The 19,792-nt window shown below is 41.8% G+C and overlaps 1 protein-coding gene across 1 annotated transcript in view; it reads right to left on the reverse strand.

The window, feature by feature from the left end:
• The window catches only part of CLMN (calmin), a 162,638-nt gene extending 146,925 nt beyond the window's left edge, over window positions 1-15,713 (reverse strand). Inside the window, exon 1 of the mRNA XM_036748257.1 lies at window positions 14,909-15,713. Coding sequence (XP_036604152.1) covers window positions 14,909-14,990 — 82 coding nt within the window. The 5' untranslated portion in view covers window positions 14,991-15,713. The remainder of the gene's footprint in view (window positions 1-14,908) is intronic.
• Between the last annotated feature and the right edge of the window lie 4,079 nt (window positions 15,714-19,792).

Genomic DNA, 19,792 nt, shown 5'->3' on the forward strand with positions numbered 1-19,792 from the left:
GGGCTAAAAAGATTTGGTCTATTTTTGTCCGTTCTTCTTTCATTTTTGTCTTGGAATGATCTGGCATAGGTGGGTCTCAGGTTACGCACCCTGCAGACTTATTTATTCTTTCATATAATGCGCATAATCATCCAACCTTCTCATTCTTTATATTTCTATCTCCAGCACCTAATACAGCGTCTGGCACATAGTGAGAACTGAACAAAGGCTTGTTGAAGGTTTCCCCGCTGGAATGCTTTACAAATGATGTATATTCCAAAACAACGTTATCTTTGGCTGCCATGTTTTTCTGTTTGAAAAAGACAATACATTTCTTGCAGTTTAGGGGCAGTTAGGTGGTGCAGCACATAGAGTACTGAGATAAGAATCAGGAACATTCAATTTCATAAGGTTAAATCCAGCCTCAGATAATTACTAGCTGTGTGACCTTGAGCAAGTCACCTAACCCTGTTTGCCTCAGTTTCCTCATCTGTAAAATGAGCTGGAGAAGGAAATGGCAAACTATTCCAGTATCTTTGCCAAGAAAACCCCAACGTGGGGTCATGAAGAATTGGACACAACTAAACAAACAACTAAACAACAGGAAGTTTCTGGGTCTTATAGCTCTCTTTGTTTTTGGCATTTGTACCCTATCAGTTACAATTCTATAGTAGATTGCGACTGTCATATTAGACGTCTTTTTCCTGTTCCGTTTCCCTTTTTATGATATCGACAGCTTATATGAGCATATACATCATGTGGCTATGGGATATGAATGTTATAGAATATTATTGTGCTGTAAAACATGATGACAGAAATAGTTTTTGAAGAAACCTGGGCAGATTTCTACGAATTGATGCAAAGTGAAATGAGCAGAACCAGAAAAACATTTTACATCGTAACAGCATATTGTAAAAACAATTAACTGAGAAAGACTCAGTAACTCTTATCAATACAATGATTCATACCACATTTTCCAAAAGACTCATGATGTAAAATGCTATATATACTCCCAGACAGAGAATTTCAAATGCAGGCTAAAGTATATCATTTTCTCTCTTCCCCCCCCCCACCAAAACATGGCTAATTTGGAAACATATTTTTCATGACTTCATATGTGTAACAGGTATTATATTTCCCCCAATGAGTGGGGGAGAGATGGAGGAAGAAAGAAAAAAGCGAGGTGAAAACAAGAATGAATTTTTAAAAGTTTATTTGTATAAGTTAAGATGGATTTGCTATGTTTAGTGATGATTCTGACTTCTGCTCAAAGGCAGGAGGTTTTTAACCTGCGGTCTATGAATTTATTTTTAATTTTTGATAACTATTTCAAAATAATTGTTTTCCTTTGTAGTCACACACATTTTGTTGTATGTATTTAAAAACATAATTCTGAGAAGTGGTCCACAAGCTTCAGGTGCACAAGGGAGTCCATAAAAAAAGTTTAGGAATCCCTGCTCTAAAGAAAAATCCAACTACATAAATCTATCCAGTATTTGGGATGGATGGGATGATAACAGATGACAAAAGAACCAGCTGAACTACGAGCTATTCTGCTTTGGCTTTCTCTGCCAAGGAAACGTATGATACCATACACAATAATATAAGGTTTAAGAGGCATATATACGCACAGCAAATGGCTGGTAGTTACACAATTAAGAAAAAGCACCAGGACTTCCAGTTTAAGATGATGACATGAAAGGTAATAGATGAACCCAGATTTCCCACACAAACCACAGCAAATATCTGAAAAGGACCCCAGAAAAAGGAACGTTTATTGAACAGAAAAATGCAAAATGTGTAGTACAGAAGGAGAGGATCTCTGATCTAGAGGTCAGCCAGTCTATCCAGTATCTAAACAGGAATTCACCCCTACAAATCATGCATACACATTGTTTTGGAATATATATCATCTGTGAAGTGTTTCAGCGGGGAATCCATCAACAGACTTTGATTCAGTTCTCACCATGTGCCAAGTACTGTATTAGGCGCTAGAGATATAAATATAAAGAATGAGAAGGCTGGACCATTATGATATGGTCATGCTGCTACTCCTTAAAGAGTTCCAGCAAAGGGGAACTTGCTTCCTCCTGAGACATTCCACCTTTCTACAGATCTAATTGTTTGTGAGTTTTTCCTTATACTGAGCCAAAATCTGCCTTTCTGTAATTTCCACCCATTGCGTCTTGTTCTGTCTTCTGAGGACAAGCAGAAGAAATCAAACACCTCTTCCACATGACGGCCCTATAGTTTTAACCTCCATAGCTTTATTGACACTCTTCTGTGACACTCTTGGCAGGTGCTAAACCCTGATTTGACAAACATCAACCCAATATGTGATCTGTCTTCCTCTTTAATCCAGGTGGTTAGTCCTGAATACACAGAGGTGGGGGGGGGGGGCGGTGTGGTTTGCCTTGATAGGGTATAGCCAAATGAGAAGAATATCGCTGATTCCTGGCTAGAAGGAAGTATTATCCATATGGACTGGAGTGGACCCTGCTTAGGGTTAAATACTGATGTGATCCTGGCCCCTGGGACGAAGAATCTTTGATTTTCAACCTACTGAGGACCGTGAATGACTTCAGGGCTATAGAAAGTATCAAAGAAAGGAATAGCAGGACCGAGGACAAGGAATTTTCTCTTTTGGTTGAATAGTCCAAACTAAAGCTCTTTGTTTGTATAGAGCATTGTTTAGGCACTGTCAAAGTATTCATTTTTTTAGCTTCCTACTTCATAGATTTCTACTGAGGAGTAGATAAAATATTGTATGTAAAATACTTTGGATGATATAAAATACTATATATATATATGTATATATATATATATTAGTAATTATTATAAGTGTGCGCTATTCAAAACAATAAAGTTATATAAAGAAAAGAAACTTCTTTATCCAGTCCAAAACTGCACAAAGAAGACAACAAAAAGCCAGGAGAGGTGCATTGAGGGACCTGAGAAGCTTTGTGTGTTATAAGGTAACAGCAAAAGCCAGCAGAATCAGGGAGAAGAATCATGCCAGTGAAAGCAGCATACACAGATAAATGGGCTGAAAGCCAATAGTGATGGAGAAAGCAGTCATTTCAAGGAAACCAGCACGAACTCCTATAAAAGAACCTGAAACCAGCCAACAACCTGAAAAGAAGAGGGAGCAATATCACAACCCAGTGTGGGCTTTAAGGATCAGGAACATAAAACCAGATCCTGGCTCGGACTTGTCAGAAGAGAACCAGGGGATATAACAGTGAAATTATAAGTGAAATTAGAGTTCCAGAGAAAAAAAATTGAAAGGAGAATGAAGAGCTTAGAAAACAAGATGGAAAACTTTATCCAAGTAGTGAACTACATGAAAAAGAGAATGGACTGACATAACTCAGTGATTTACTAAGACAATGTGAAATATTAGAACAAAGTCCAAACATTGAAAAGGAAGGAGAACACATAGGGTCTCTACTATGAAAATCAACTGACTTGGAAAACAGATCAAAGGCAGATAATTTCAAAATGAAATTCCCTGAAAACCATACCTATCCAAAAACTTGGATATCATATTCCAATATGTCAAAATTACCCAGTGATCATCTGTCAAAAGAAACCTCAACTTAAAAACACCTAGGAATGTCATAGACAAAATCCCTAATTACCAAGTCAAAGAAAAAGTATTGCTATGTCTAAAAAGAGTAAAAGTATTAAGGAACTAGACACATGACCACTCTGTAATTTCCTGGTACTTTTGTTCTTTTAGTCTGGCTGTTTAAAGGCACTAAAAATAAAGAATACTACCATCACTTAACATATATATGCACCAAGTGTCCTGGAGTCTAAGTACAGGAAGGAAAAGTTTATTGAATTAGAGGCAAAAATAGGTAATAAAGGGACCCAAATAAATTTTATAAAAAGTTAGATAAGATAATCTCTCTCAATTGCTAAATGGAAACAGAATGAAATATACATATTTTTTCAGCTATGCATGACACCTTTATAAAAACTGACCAAGTGTTAGGACATAAAACCTTAAACGAATATAGTAAAAGAGAAGTGTTAAACATTCTTTGTTAACTATAGTGCAATAAAAATTATAATCAATAAAAGACTTTCGAAGAAAGCACTCAAACTTATGAAGGCCAAAGAATTTAATCTTAAAGAACTGGTGGGTCAAAAAATATATTGTATAAACAATAATTGCATTTAAGGGAACAAAACACTGAGACAACATACAAAATCTTCTGGGATGTAACCAAAGCAGTCACTGGAGGAAAACTTACTCTTTAAACACTTCGATTAACAAAGGAGAAAGAACAAATCAATGAGCTGGGCATTCAAGTTAAAAAAAAAATATAGAAGCAACCAGTAAAAAACCTCAACAAAACACAAAGGAGAGACTAATGGACGAATGGAATTTTATCATTTTTTCTGTTTTAATTCTGAGTTTCAGATTCTTTTCCTCCTGCCCCATTTTCCTTTATAATTTCTTGACATATGATATCTAGGCTCTTTTTTTGATCATGGCTTTCAAGTACCCCAATAATTATTAAATTATCTATCCTCAATCTGTCCGTTTTTCCAATGAGATGTTTCACATTTTCTTCTGGTTTTTTCCATTCTTTTGCTTTGTTTGGTTATTTCTTAAACTCTCATAGAGTCAGTAGCTTCTACTTGCCCAATTCTAATTTTTAAGCACGCTTTTCTTCAGCGAGCTTTTGAAACTCTTTTTCTATTTAATCAATTTTCCTTTTTTAAGGAGTTCTTTTCTTCAGTGAATTTTTGTGCTTCTTTTCACCATTAGGCCAATTTTGATTTTAAGGTGTTATTTCCTTCAGTAATTTTATGCCTATTTTATCAAGCTGTTAATTCTCTTTTCATAATTTTCTTGCCTCACTCTCATTCCTTTTCCCAATTTTTCCTCTACCACTCTTATCTTTTTCTTTAACTCTTCCAGGAATTCTTGCTGGCCTTAGATCCAATGAGCATTTTTCTTTGAGTTTTTACATTGTTGTCTTCTAAGTTTATGCCTTAGTCCTCCTTGCCACTGTAATAGATTGTTATGGGTTTTTTTTTTGTTGTTGTTGTTTGCTCATTTTCCCTGTCTATTTCTTCACTTTAATTAAGTGCTCATGGTTGGACCAAAGTGCATGGAAGACTAAGTTAAGGCTAATTAGAGAAGATAAGTATATTGCTGTAGAACTGTTAAAAAAAAAGTATACACAGTGCTAAAGATCAGAATGAGATGAGGCTGGCAGTGAAGGAAGCTAAGGACAACAAGAAGGATCTTTTTCAGCAATGCTGGGAGATAAAAGAGGATCAGTGAAGTAATAAATGCTTTGCTTGGGGTGGATGGGATGATGATAACTGACAACAGAGAAAAGGCTTGACTCATTTTTTTTCTGTGTTCTCTGAACAGGAAAATGCCTTTTACGCTGGAAACAACAGAATAAAAATGAATAAGTGAGAACAGGCACCCAAGAGAGGGAGACAGTGAAAGAGTACCTAGTTACTACGGATAAAATCAAATCACTTAGGACAGATTAATTATATCTTCAGATCTTAAAAGAACTGGCAGGAGTGACTGCTTAGCCATCTCAGTAATATTTGAAAGATAAGAGAAAATGGTAGAGGCCTCACAAGACTGGAAAAGGGCAGGTGTCCTAATTTAAAAAAAAAAAAGGAAGACAAGAGTCTGTAAACTATAGGCTGTGAGATTTACGCCAATCTCTGGAGAAATTCTAGCACAGATCATTAAAGAAATGACTGATGAACACCTAAAAAGAGACATAATGGTTACAAAGAAAGAGCAGCTTCATCAGGGAGTCGGTCATGCCGGACTAACATCATTCCCTTTGTGAACAAGATTACTAAACTAGTAGATAAGAGGAATGCTGGAGATGGAGTTTATGGAGATTTTAATAAAGTTTTGAGAAAACAGTGGATGCTTTTCTTGTGGAGAAGAGGGGGGGGAGAGGGGGAGAGAGGGAGAGAGGTAGGGAGAGAGGGGGAGAGAGAGAGAGAGAGAGAGAGAGAGAGAGAGAGAGAGAGAGAGAGAGAGGGAGAAGGAGGAGACAGGGAGAGAGAGACTGAAAGACTCGAAGGGCAGGTCACCAGTGAAGTAACCCAGGTGTGTTAAGACCAATATCTACCAAGGTCCCTCTCCTCCTCAATCCTACAACATGAGTTATGCTAGATTTTCTCAAAATGTGATAAAACCAGAACTTATTGGCCTGGAGATGGGGCAAGGCTCAAGCTGTGCCACCCTCCATGCAACTTCCTGGTAGCCTCTGACTGTATTAATGTGGCTTCCTGGTCACCTAAGGCCATAAATAGGCCCACCCATATGGCATGCCTTTCAAATTTGATGGATATCCTAAGACCATATGAATCACTATACCCTATCCTAAAGACCAGACATGGTTACACATGATGAAAGCGAACAGGTCTGCTGAAGCTAAGTGCTAAGGGCCTTCTCACCCTGGAATATCTCTGCTCTATAAGGCCATTCTCCAATTAGTGAGTTCCTCCAGGGACCTCCATTTTGGGGAGGGGCCAAGGACTGCCATCCATCCCCCTCTCAACCCTGCTTTCAATTCTCTGGATTTTTACTTCATGGCCATCTCACTCTGGAACTTCCCTCAATATCTGGGGCCTTCTCATCTTGAAGGGTCTTTTTCTCTCAATGGCAAGTTCCTCCAAGGACCTCCTATTTTGGCAAGGGGCCCAGGCTCTGCTTCTGATTCTTTGGTTGACAACCCCTCATCCCCTTCCACTTTTCAACTCCTTTTGTGTATTGTCTTTCCCCATTAGAATATAAGCTCCTTCAAGGCAAGAGCTATTTTTCTTTGCATTTTCTTATATTTGTATCCCCCACATTTAGCACAGTTTCTGGCATATAGTAAACACTTAATAAGTGTTTACTGCCTTGCCTGTTGCCTACAATATCCTTACTGAATGTCTTTGCCATGTTAGGTTTAAATAAACCTTTTGCTAGCTGTTCAATGACCCACGGGTACCTCATTTCACCCCAATGTTGAACCTGACCTAACGCAGTCCTAGGATCAGTCCTATTGCTAATCCTATGGACCTGCCTTCGGCCCTGCACTATTTGACATTTTTATCAATATCTGGATAGAGGCACGCATGATATGCGCTCATCAGATCTGCAGATGACACAAAGCTCAGAGGAATAACTAAGACAATGGATGACAGTAAAGATGCCAAAAGATCTTAATAGGCTAGAGAACTGGGCTGAATCTGATAGATGAATTTCAATAGGGATCACCTCGCACTTAGATATGAGGGCGGTATGGATAGATAGCTGTCATTCTGAAAGAGCTGTGCAGTTCTGGTGAAGTATAAGCTGATGAATAGCTAATTAATGTGATGTGGTAGCCAAAAAAAATGCTAACTGGACCTTAGATGACATAAGAGGGGCAGAGCTTTCAGGAGTGGGTAGATACAGTACCAGGCCTGGAGTCAGGAGGACCTGAGTTCAAATATGGTCTCAAACACTGTGTGACCCTGAGCAAGTCATTTAACCCTTTTGGCCTCAATTTTCTCAATGGCAAAATGAGCTGGAGAAGGAAGTGGTGAACCACTCCAGTATCTGCCAAGAGACCCCCAAATGGAGTCATGGAGTCGGACACAACTGAAAACAACTGAACCAAAAGCTTCTAGGAATAGGGAGGTGATGTTCTCACTGTCCTCTATCCTTGTCAGACTATTTCTGTAGTACTATGTTCAGCTCTGGGCCCCACAGTATAAAGAACAACACTGATAGGTTACAGAGAATCCAGTGAAGATGACCAAGATGCTGAAAGGCCTCAAGTCGGTCATGTAAGAACTGTCTAAAGGAAATGCACATGCTTAGCCTGGAGAACAGAAAAGTCAAGGAGGATATGATAGCTTTCTGTGAGTATCTGAAGGGCTCCTCATGTAGAGGGGGAACCAGTGACTCTGTGGTTCTGACTTGTTCTGTGTGGACCCAGAAGCAGAGCCAGGAGCAATGGGAGGAAGTTGCAAAAAGGCCCATTTAGGCTGTAAGTCAGGAAAACTAGCCTTTTAGAAGTGGAACGTCCTGCCTTGAGAAGCAGTGGGTTCTCTTTCCTTGGGGGTCTCCAGCCATGGGACAGGTTCGCAGAGTGGGTGATCATGCCCCTGAGGGGAGCTGGAATGATCCAAGAGGGTAGTAGTAGCTTCAGGTGCAAATGGGGCTGTTAAATAAAAATAAGGCTGCAGTGAAAGCATAAGGAAAGAAGAGAGGGTAAGAAAATTTTGAAAAACATTCCTACATGTTTCATCTGTTGCATAACTGGGTTAAAGTCATAGTGATTACATTATTTTCTAAATAAACACACAAAATGCAAGCTATAACCAATCAGTGGTCAAGTCTGCTGACAGGTCTTAACAAGCAAGTGTTGATAGGCAAGCAAGCCGTGTCATGCACTGTTGGGAAGTCCAGCATGGTTCAGCAGGAATATGTGTGTGTAGTGACTTGTGAGGATACTATATGGTTACAGGACACAATATTGAGTCATCAAAATTTCAATGCAGGAAAAAATCACAAATTTATAATAAATTATTAAATTTAAGATGTAACATTAAAATTTTTTTTGAAATGATGCAAATTTTTTTTTAAAAACCCATTAAAGTGTAAAAGAAAGTAGATTTCTAGGAAAAGAGGGGTGCTGAGTAATTTTTTTTTCTTTGAAAAGAGGGTGGTAGGTCAAATAAGTTTGGGAACCTCACCCAGGTACTAGATGATCATTTACTGGGTTTAGAATAGCAAGCATGCCCTTTTGTCTATGGGTTGAGCTAGATGGACACCAAGTTCCCTCTCAACTTTCCAATTCTGTGATTCTGTGATGTTAAATTTGAAATATACCCCACCGGCTGCACGTAGCAGAGGTGTACAATTTCATGCGCAGTTTTCTTTTTCTGTGCATGATAATAAAAAAGGAAGATTTTTGAAAGGGGGAAAAATGCCTAGAGGAGCGGAGGAGGCAGGGCTTATTGAATCATCAGACCCTTCCATCCTTACGGATCACTCTCCTGAGATCATTTTCCTCCTCATTGGCCCTAAGATCAACCTGGAGCTTTTGAAAATATCTCAAGTCCTCAATGGTATTTAACCTATCAAGGAGGCTTTGGACTGCTTACCAAATCAAACATGTTTTAGTCCTTGATCGAGGCAAAAGTGAAACTAAAAAGCCTGCTGAAAGATCTGTCATTTCCAAAACTGAAGGGGGTGGGGGGAGAAGGAGAAAGGGAGTGGAGGGGAAGGAGGGGAGGGGCATTTATGTAGTAGCTCTTTTGTGCTGAGTACTTTACAAATATCTAGCATTCTATTCAATATTCTAGCATCGACCAAATAGCCTTCGTTCCTCATCTGCCTGTTACGAGCAAGGTACTTAAACCCTAAAACACCTCCTTTGGGAGGCCTATCTTGATCCTATAAGTAATGACTTTCCCCCTCAGACAACACCCGGCAGGGCTGAGTGGTGGGTGGGGGTGGAGTAAAGGTAAGCATTTATATAGCACCTACTATGTGCTAAGCTCGTTACAAATAGTATCTCATTTGATCCTCACAACAACCCTGAGAGATGCTAAGTTTTCTTATTATTCACATGTTTACAAGGGAGGAAACTGAGGCAGGCAGGTTAAGGGACTTGTCACTGTCTAAGGTTAGATTGGAACTCAGGTTTTTTTTTTTTTGACTCCGGGCCCAATGTGCCTCCTAGTCCTTTGATTTGTAGCCATCTCATTGAATGATCATATAATATTGTACCAGGTAGCGCTTTGCATCGGCAGCTCTAACAGACTTCTAGACAATCTGAAGGCTCAAACCTTTGCTGACTGAGAAACAAACCAGCCTGGCTTCTCAAATTATTTTTTTCCAGGAGTGTTCATTGGTGAATTTTCTGTTTTCTGTCTTTCTCTGATAGAAAATGTTAAAAAGGTGAAATCAGCCCATTTAGGAAAGAAAGTACTCTAAGGAATTTCTAAAACCACATTTTTGGATTTATCTGCATTTCATACAAGCTAGCCTGTGTAGAAACATTTACGCCGGATAAATCACGCTGTTTCCATGAGAACCAACACTTCAATTTTTTAATAATGCAATCACCGAGAGGACAATGACTTTATTTATTTTGTGGTACTCCCTTCCCCCACTCCTAGAAAAGCACATTCATAAAGACCTCCTTGAACTTCCCAAGATTTCTTAATCAGAGTGACTTTACAAGATTCGATTCCAGGCAGAAGCGAAGGCCTCAACTTACACGAGCTAATGTAGACAGAAGTGAACCAGAACCAGGACACTTTACACAGTGATGACCACACTGCAAAGACAAGTGTCTCTGAAGCCCTTGGGAAGCCTCTGCTCAAGGCAGCGCCCAACAGCAATTCCAGAGGACAGAAGTGAAAACAAACATATTTCCCATCTCTGGATGGATGGACTGGAGTTGAAGAATAAGGCCTATGGGGGAGGGGAGGAGGAGACAGAGAGAAAGGGGAGGGGAGGGGTGAGGGAGAGAGAAGGGAAAGGGGAGGGGTGAGGGAGGGAAAAGAGTAAGGAACTGGAATGGGGGGGATACAGAGAGAAAGGGGAGGGGAGGGGAAGGAGTGAGGAACTGGAATGGGGGAGGGGAGGAGGAGACAGAGAGAAAGGGGAGGGGAGGGAGGAGGGGAAGGGAGGGAAGGGGAGGGGAAGGTTATAGGGGAAGGGACAGAGAAGGGAAGAACGCTAAGGTAAGGAGAGAGGAAGAGAACATTTATTGTTCTCTTCTCTATTGTTCCTAAGTACTAGGCACTGTAGCAAGCGCTTTACAAATATCTCCTTTGATCATCACAACAACCTTGGAAGTTAGGTGCTATCATTCCATCCATTTTACAGCTGAGGAAAGTGAGTCAGAGGTTAAGTGAGGAGGAAGTATTATTCAGGTCTTTCTGACTCTAGTCCTAGAGCTCCATCCACTGTGCCATCTAGATACCTCCAAGATAAGGAACTGAGGACCAAAGAGAGGTTAAACCATCCAACCAAGGTCACTTGGCCAGTAAGTAGCACAGCCACACTCTTTCAGCTACAAAGGCCCAAAGCTCTTTTACAATTAAAGCCACCCAGACAAGAGTTAAACCGACATAGTCAAATCAAAAGACAGTTAATTCTGTTCAACTCTTCATGGCTCTGAGGAAGTCAGAGGCCTGTCTATATCTCTGTGATTTTATATTATCATCTCATCCAAAGGTCAGCAATATTAGTCCCCGCAGCTTCCTTAAACAGCACCTAAAAAAACCAAACCAACAGGGACATTATCTGTTGAAGGGATGGGTGTGTTCCTTGGACAATGCCAGCTAAATACCAGCCATTTATGAGCTGCTAAAGTCAACATCAAATGACAATCATTAATCTTCCATTTATTAAATGTTGAGAATTGGATTATACCCCTCTCTCCCATCTATTCCCTACCAGTCCTCAACTAAACACACACACACACACACACACACACACACACACACACACACACACACACCTCTTTCTCCAGAATCGATTTGTACCTTGTACTCTCTTTCTGATGTTCCTAGCTGGTGTGCACTGTGCCAGTGTGAGGACAACAACAAGCAAAGAGTGGACCAAGTTCATTCCAATCAAGGTCATAAATTACACTGTGGCTTCCTCTTGAGCATCTGACCTCACATACAGGTAAAATCCTCTGAAGTGAGCCACACAAATGCCAGTCTCAAGATTTAGAAGTAGATACCACGTTATAACAAAAATCAGCCTGCTCATATCAACGTGAGCTATTTCAGAGCACACCGAATACCTGTACTCATCGTCCTGTATTATCAAAATTTTAAAACAAAATCCTAAGTGGGTTAAGAGAGCTTTAAATCATTGGGTTAAATGATACTACCTAGGACATGTGGTAAGTAACCTATGGGCTTTCAAACAAGAATTATTTGGATTGGTATTCCTGTTTCCTTAACTCCCACCCACACTGACTGCTTAGGAACTCGACTCCAAGAGCTGGTGCCTTAGATAGGTGACCTGTCAAACTTGTCATGGGTTGGGAAACTAACCAGTTTTGTCACAGGTTAAGTTTCAGCAGGGCATGAGGAAACTACTGGATTTGGCAAACAGTCCCTCCACTGAGGCAAGACATATGGATTAAGCTCATGTTTAGTGAATGATTGAAGGAGAAGGAGGCCAATCAGAGAGCCAGGAGCAGCTCAGGCTCTTTTGCTCTCAGATGTATAAGACTGAAAATTGGACCATCCAGTCCATCACCTCCATTTTACTGATGAAGAAACTGAGATCTAGACAAGTGAAATCACTTAACCAAAGTCATACTGCAAGTTACCTAGGCCTTTCAAGATAATTCTGGGGAGAAAAGGCACAGGTATCCCCTTGTCAGTCAAAGAGAACACAGAAGGGACGCATTCATAAAATGCCTAAATCATTACACCAAAGCATGTAAGTAGTCAATTAGTACTCATTAAGCAACCATTATATGGCTAGCACTGACTAATTAAGAAACCCAAACAGGTATTCATCTATTGACAACACAATCTGAATACCTTTATTTCTACTTGAAAAATCTAAAATATTGGGAGAGAAAGCCCATCTCTGAGCGGGAAAAAAAAAAAAAGCCGGGATGCTCTTGAATGCCCATTTCAGCTCTAAAAGTCTATGTGTTAAATAACATTCAACATTTTAAGGTCATCACCAGTCCTAACTACTGTCTTCTAATAACCCAGCAGCAGTGCCAGTATTGCCTGAGGCAGAAGGATCATAGATTCAGAATTAGAAGAGACCCTAACATCACCTAGTTCAATTCCCTTATTTTTACAGATAAACTGCAACCCGGGGAGATTAAGTGAATTCATAAGAATAGCTAGCATTCAGATAATGTTTTGAAGTGCTTTCTTTATTTGCCTGGACTGCCCAAAGTTACACAGGTAGTAAACTGAATTCTTTCTTGAGATTCCAAATCCAGTGTTCTTCCCAGGGGACCAATGCCTTCCCAGGTTGAAGGAAATGTGGGTCTTAATATTCTTTTAGTAACTGCAGCCTATTAGGACAGTAAGAAAAGCCCTAGATTTGGAGTCATATGACCTGAGTTTCAAATGCTTGCCCTTGCTCGGCTACCTGTGGAAGGGCAAATAATTTAACCTCCCTAGGCTAATTCTTCCCCATCTATAAAATGAGTGGGTTGGCCCAGATTATCTCTAAGGTCCCTTCCAGCTCCAGCTCCTATGAACTGTCTTCCTTTTATGTATATCACGATGGAGAAGATCAGGCTAGGAGGGCAAACAGTTTCCATCCTTCCAAGAGTAAAGCTACACAGCCCCCCTCCTCTGTCCAAGTTACCGAAGAGAACACAGTCCTTGCTCAATCTACCCAGGGAATGAAGAAACAAAACTTCTGAGGAAACATTCTAACAGTGTGTAATGTTTAAACTTTACTGCACAGGTCCTCCCCAGCAAGCAAACAAGCCTGCCCTCTGGCAATAAAGTCAAATCACCTGCTTGGGAGAGCTGCCGTTTCTCTGGCCCATCCAGCTTTATTACAGGGTACATGGGTGCACCTTCCCCCCCCCCACCCCCATTTAGAAACTGAGGTTTCTCTTTCGTTTACTAATTTCCACAAACACTGAGTCTTTCAGAAAAGACAGCTTTGGAAAGTTTCACCTGTGACTGAAACTCCCCCCCCCCACCCCCAAATGCTTCTTGTTTTACCTTGCTATATAACCTTGTGAAAGTCATTTCCTCCTTTTGGTTCTTTATCCTCCCCGGTAAAAGGAGGGGGTTGTACTCTAAGATCTCTTCCGGCTCCAACATTTTAAGTTCTTCATTCCAGGATTCTACATCCTAGGGTCCCTTCCAGTCCTAACAGTGTACAGTTTATGATTCTAATGGTCCTTCTCCCTCTGACTCTATGATTCTAAAAGGCCTTCCAAGCTTCCATATTCCGTGCCTCTATCTAGCTCAGTTGATCCTGACATTACCTGGGAGGTTAAGTGGGATTAGTACTTAACCCAGTGTACCAATGGTGAAACTGAAACCCCCAAATTAAATCAGACTGGTTTGGAATTCTCTCTTGACTTTTTTTTTAATTCTTTACTTTACAACCTGCTATTATGCTAGAATCAAGATTGCAGGGAGGGTCTCTCTCCCTAACTGCAGAACCCTGATGTAAGGGGAGCTCTGGCTACTCCCTCGCAGCAGGATCGCCAATAAAGAATCCCATATGGTATTATTCCTTCAGGAATGTGGTCTTGGGGGGAAGCGGAAGTGCCTCTGCCTGACACCACAGTAACGATTCCAGTAACTTTGCCTGCTCCTTCACACATCTGTTTGGTTTTTCACTCATTCCCATTACCCACAGTTAAAAAAAAAGTTCCTATTATATCTATATATTTGTGTTTGTATACATAGCCTTAAAAAAAGTTCTGGTGGGTTCAAGAATCTTGTGAAGTACCTGAAACCAGGGGTAGAACCTCAGGGAATGGTCACAACACCTGGTTTATTGAATCTTTGTCTCCATTCTACCTACGACCTTCCAGACCAAAAAAATCCAACTTCTCCAAACTTTGTGGCAAGAAGGAAGCCACCTGCCTTGTGCTGCTCGCGTCCAAATCTTTACACCCAAACTTCCCAAAGAGTGAATTCGGTGCACACCTTTGCCCTCTCTTCTCACACCTGCACCGGTCCCAGGTTCCTGGAGATCCCTGAGCTGTCCCCACACCCTCCTAGGCTTCCTTCCCCAAATCAGGCAAGGGTATCATTATGGGGCTGAGAGGCTGGGATGAATGGGCTCCAGAACCCTGAGCCAAACAGCAAAGGGAACAGGAAATGGGCAGAGTTGAACCGGAGTTCTCGAACCCTTAACAGCTATCAATCTAACCCATTCTTAACGAAAGAATGATTTATTTATTTATTTTACCTTGAAGGTTTTGAACTCGGATGTCGCTAATCTGCCCGATGAGCTCTTCCCGTTGAAACCAGTCCCACTCGTGCCCGGCCATGAAGGGGGGTGGGGTGGGGGAATGAGGGGGGAGAGGAAAGCCGAAGCCTGGAGCGGAGGAGCAAATCAGCTGTAGCAACAGCAGTAGTGGCAGAGAACAGCTGGGGGGAGGGGGGGACCAAGGGGAGGAGGATTAGGAGGAGGGGCCAAGCAAGAGCTCTGCAGCAGCCCGCGCTGGAGCACAGCTGGAGGGGAGCACAGCTGGAGAGCACCACAGCTGGAGAGCACCACGGCCGGAGAGCTCCACAGCTGGACAAGTGCGATAGTGGGAGAGGGAAGGAGGCCTGCCTGGCCACCAGGTCTGCTGCCCGGAGTCCAGGAGGAGGGCAGTCAGCTACTCCAGCGTCTCTCCCGCCCACGCTCACGCTCGCGAGTCTCACTCATGCACACACATTCATTCCCGTGGAGGCTCTAGGCCAGCGCTGGGGAGGGGGTAGGGGGTGAGGGAAGGTAAGGAAAGGGGAAGAGGGAATAGGGAGTGGGGAAGGGGGAGGGAGGAGGGAAGAGGGAGGAGGGAGGAAGGCAGAACTCAATCCGAGCCTGGAGTGGAGCAGCTGTTTGTGTGTGTGTTTTCCTTCCCCTGTTTCTTTTTTTTTTTTCGTGTTTTTTGTTTGTTTGTATTTTCTTTCTTTCGTTACTGCTTGGCGGTGATGAAGTCTGAGGTCCCCGCCGCCTATATTGTGATGTCTCTGAGTTGCCGAGGCTCTGCTCCGGGTGACGCACAGCAGGTTTAAACCAAGTGACGGCGGGGATCGGGAGAGACAGGCACACCTGGTTAATATTTGCCGATGACCCGGCGACTCTCCTGGGCCGGGGAGCGAAGCCCTGCCCCCAGATCCGAGGTCATTCTTCACCATTCTGTGCCCTTGCTCCACTCCCCGCATTCCAGATCGGCTGCAGCCCACCCGAGAGGAGCCGCCCACGCCCCGGGAAACTGGCCTGGAATTGAGACAGAAAGAGTGGGGCGGAGCCAAGGGGTTTAGGAAACTGAACAGGGTAGGAGAGGCTGGATTAGCGTGGAGGCGGAGTCCGGTTCTGAGAAGTTCCCGGAGAACCTGGGCCCCCCAGCTGAAATCTGGGGCCGGTTTACGGTTCCTGTGGAGTGGGAGAGTGGGGGATGGCTGTCCTAGACTATTTATCTTAGAATATCTGAATCCATTTCTATGTGGGCATCTCTGTCCTCTTGGATTTATTCCAGAAATGTGATTTGGGAGAATGTCACTGGGAGGGATGAAAAATTATCAAGGCAGATTTGACTCCCCAACTTTGTATTTCCTACGTCATATTGATGATCCCTCCCATTGGTCTAGCTTGTTTGTTTCTTAGTAAAGAGCTTTTATCCGAGAGGATGCTTGGCTTGGTGGTGAGAAGAATCGGAAGAACTGTTTTATAGCTTCAGCTCTTACATTAACTTGGGCAAGTCATTTCCCTCTAGGGACTTCACTTTTTCCCTCTATAAAATGAAAGTCTGGGCTGAATGGTCTGCAAAGGCCCTTCTAGCTCCCACATTCTATGTTCTATGATCCTAAGAACACTTTCACCCTGAAAGTCAATGCTCTAAGGTCTTTCTAGCTCTAAGAGTTTGTTCCAATACGCTATGCTCTATCTCCTCACAACCATTACCTGGGAGGGAGGCGAAACCACTATTTTCCCAGGTTTACGGATAACAAAACAGGCACAAAAGCTAAGGGACTTGCCTGAAATTCTGCAGTGAGTCCGTGCCACAGTGGATCCCTCCTAACTCCTAGCCGGGTACTATGCCCACTGGATCAAACCGATGTTTATATGTGGTAGGGGGTGGGGAGGTACTTGTACTGGGGCAACTGCTAGGCATGAATGAGATGCTTTAGTCCACACTTTGTCCCATACATGTAAAGTACTGAAGTAATATAATGTATTATGTGAGAAAAAATCAATAGCATCTATAGGTCATTACTGATAATTTCCAGGAACCAGCCACCTAGTCAGTAACACCCTTTAGTTTCACAATCTCCACTTTATAAAGAAAGGAACTGGGGCATGGCATACAGGCTGAGGCCAGAGAGAGAGAGAGTAAATAGAAGGGTTGGGCTGAAACTTCAACAGTTCCTTCACCCTGGCCTCCTACCCAGTGATAAACTCTTCCAAGTATGGGTGACAGATAAAGAATTTAATCAAGGAAGGTGCGCATTCATATTGAAGAGAACACTAGACTTCAAGCCAAAAGATACGGGTCAAGTCGTGGCTCAGATACCAAATAGGCTGTGTGACCCAAAACAAGTCATTTAATGTCTCGAAGCTACATTTTCTTCAGCTGTAAAATATGGCTACAAATCCTTAAACTCTATTTCTCAGGTATGTTGTAAGGAAAGGGTTCTGTAAACCCTAAAGGGCTTGAGAAACAGCCATTGGGTATGACTTTCCCATCATTCACAAAGTAATGTTTGCTTTACACACCGAACAACAGGATTCTTTTTCTGGGTTCCCCAATTCTGATCCTCAGTGAATGCCTGAGTGTAAGAAGCCTCTCTTATTTAGTTCCTTCTGCTAGCCATCTTAACTGTTTTCATGCTTCAATTTATTTTAGTTAATAGCTGTGGAATTATAATAGTCAGATAGTAATTTTCTTTTCAAAATGAAAATCAAAGAGAATCAGCCTTCCTCTCTATTATAAGGCAGTCCCAAGGGAAAGGAGCCCTTTATCAATATAGACCATGGTCATTTGACTTAAGGATAGACCATTTTTCATGATATAAATGATGAATCCAGTGAATGGAATGAGCTCAGCAGAAACAGGAGCCAGCACATTATTCTGCTTTTAATTGAGCATAAGATTATATATTCACTCATCCAACCTCATTCATGTCTTTGAACTGATGGGACAGAAAGTAAATATTAATCCTCTTAGACTGACCAGTTGAGTCATTCATTCCATGTTTCTTAAATACCATACAGTGTGTGGAGTTCTGTGCTGGATGTTGGACCATTTAAAGTTTAAGCAAGACGTGGTCCCTGCCCTCCGGGAGTTTACAGTCAGTTAGAGAACATATGCACTCTCTCTCTCTCTCTCTCTCTCTCTCTCTCTCTCTCTCTCTCTCTCTCCATGTGTATATGCATATATACATATATAGGTCATTATAATAAAAAAAAGAACATAAGCACACCAAAAAACTCAAATTTCTGAAGTATTTTAATGCTTACAAGTTTCCTTACAACAGCCTTATGAGACAGGTAACACAATCACCGTCTTCATTTCACAGATAGGAAGCTAAGTCTCGGAGGTTGGACGGCTTGTTCGCATCCACATAGTTAATACATCAGAAAATGATTGAATCCCACATTTCCTGCCTCTACAGCCGGTGGTCTTCCCACTAAATAAAGGTGCCTACGTGCAAAAAGCGTACCAGTGCTCGGAGCCCAGCTCTAGTCTTCCTACTTGTACATTATTTAAGCTCTCCAGGACTCAGTTTCCCCATCAGTAAAATGAGGGGGTGGAACAGGGGACTTCTGAAGTCCTTTCCAGTCCTGACCTTTATCTGTCCATGTCCCACTTTCCTCCTCTACAAAATGTATTAGATATTGAGGTCCCCTGTGTTTTGTTGTTGCTGAGTCATGTCCCACTCTTCATGGCCCCATTTGGGGCTCCATTTACTATTTCCTTTTCCAGCTCATTTTTACAGATTAGAAAAATGAGGTAAACAGAATTGTGATTTGCCCAGGATCAGGGGCAGCATTTGAACTCACATCTTTCTGATTTCACGGCGCCACCTAGCTGCCTTAAATCTGTTACTATAATCCTAAATCTAGGCTGTGATTGTCAATGCTATAGGAAATCTCAGTTCAGGAGTTGTATGATTCCAGAGCGCAATCATGTATTTTTCTGATGGTTACTTAAACAATCTATGTATTTATTTGGGCGCTTTTTTTTGGGAAGGAGAAATGGGGTATACACATGAAACCATTCCCAAAAGTAAAAAATCATGGGAGTTTGCTAGGCCTTTTTAAAGAGCATCCAGCTCTATTGATTTGGACAAATCATTTAACTTTTCTGAAACTATTTCCTCATCTGTGAAATGAGAGGGTCAGATCCAGTGATATTTAAGTCCCTTCTAGTTATGAATCTGTGATCCTGTGATATCTGTGGCAGTTAGGTGGTGGGGTGGATAGAACCTGGAATCAGAAAAACCTTAGTTTAAATCCAGCCTCAGACACCTCCCCGTCGTGTGACCCTGGGCAGGTCCCTTAATCTCTGTTTGCCTCAGTTTCCTCAACTGTAAAATAGGGATAATAAAAGCACCTACCCAAGGTGGTTCTGAGGGTCAGACGAGGTGACTGTAAAGTGCTTCGCTCAGCGCCTGGAGCTTGGTAAATGCTTGTTTCCTTGCTCTCCCATGATCTCTGTCATTACTTGTAATAGGCACCATGCTAAAGGAAAGGGCTCAGGGTCATAGACCTTGTGATTAAAAATCACCTCCAGCCTTTTCATTTCACAGATGAAAAAAGTGGGGCCTAGAAATGTCTAGTGCCTCGCACAAAGTTATACAATGATAAATAGAAAATCCAAGAAGCGAATCCACTTCATTGGGCTCCAAATCCGGTGCTCTTCCCACTACATTTAATTACTGCTGTGTAGACACTACTGAGAATAATGTGTGGCAAGCACAGAACTTTGTATACTGTAGATACTTAGAAGCAACTATGGTAAAACAAGTCTGACTGCCTGAAAGAACAATAAATTTGAAAAAAAAAACCACTATCCACATAGAACAGCACCCAGTTGTATTGGTGGTGAAGTCAATTGGGATACTTCCATGTTGTGGCATT

Source organism: Trichosurus vulpecula, chromosome 3 (assembly GCF_011100635.1).
Source record: "Trichosurus vulpecula isolate mTriVul1 chromosome 3, mTriVul1.pri, whole genome shotgun sequence".
Taxonomy (NCBI): Eukaryota; Metazoa; Chordata; class Mammalia; order Diprotodontia; family Phalangeridae; genus Trichosurus; species Trichosurus vulpecula.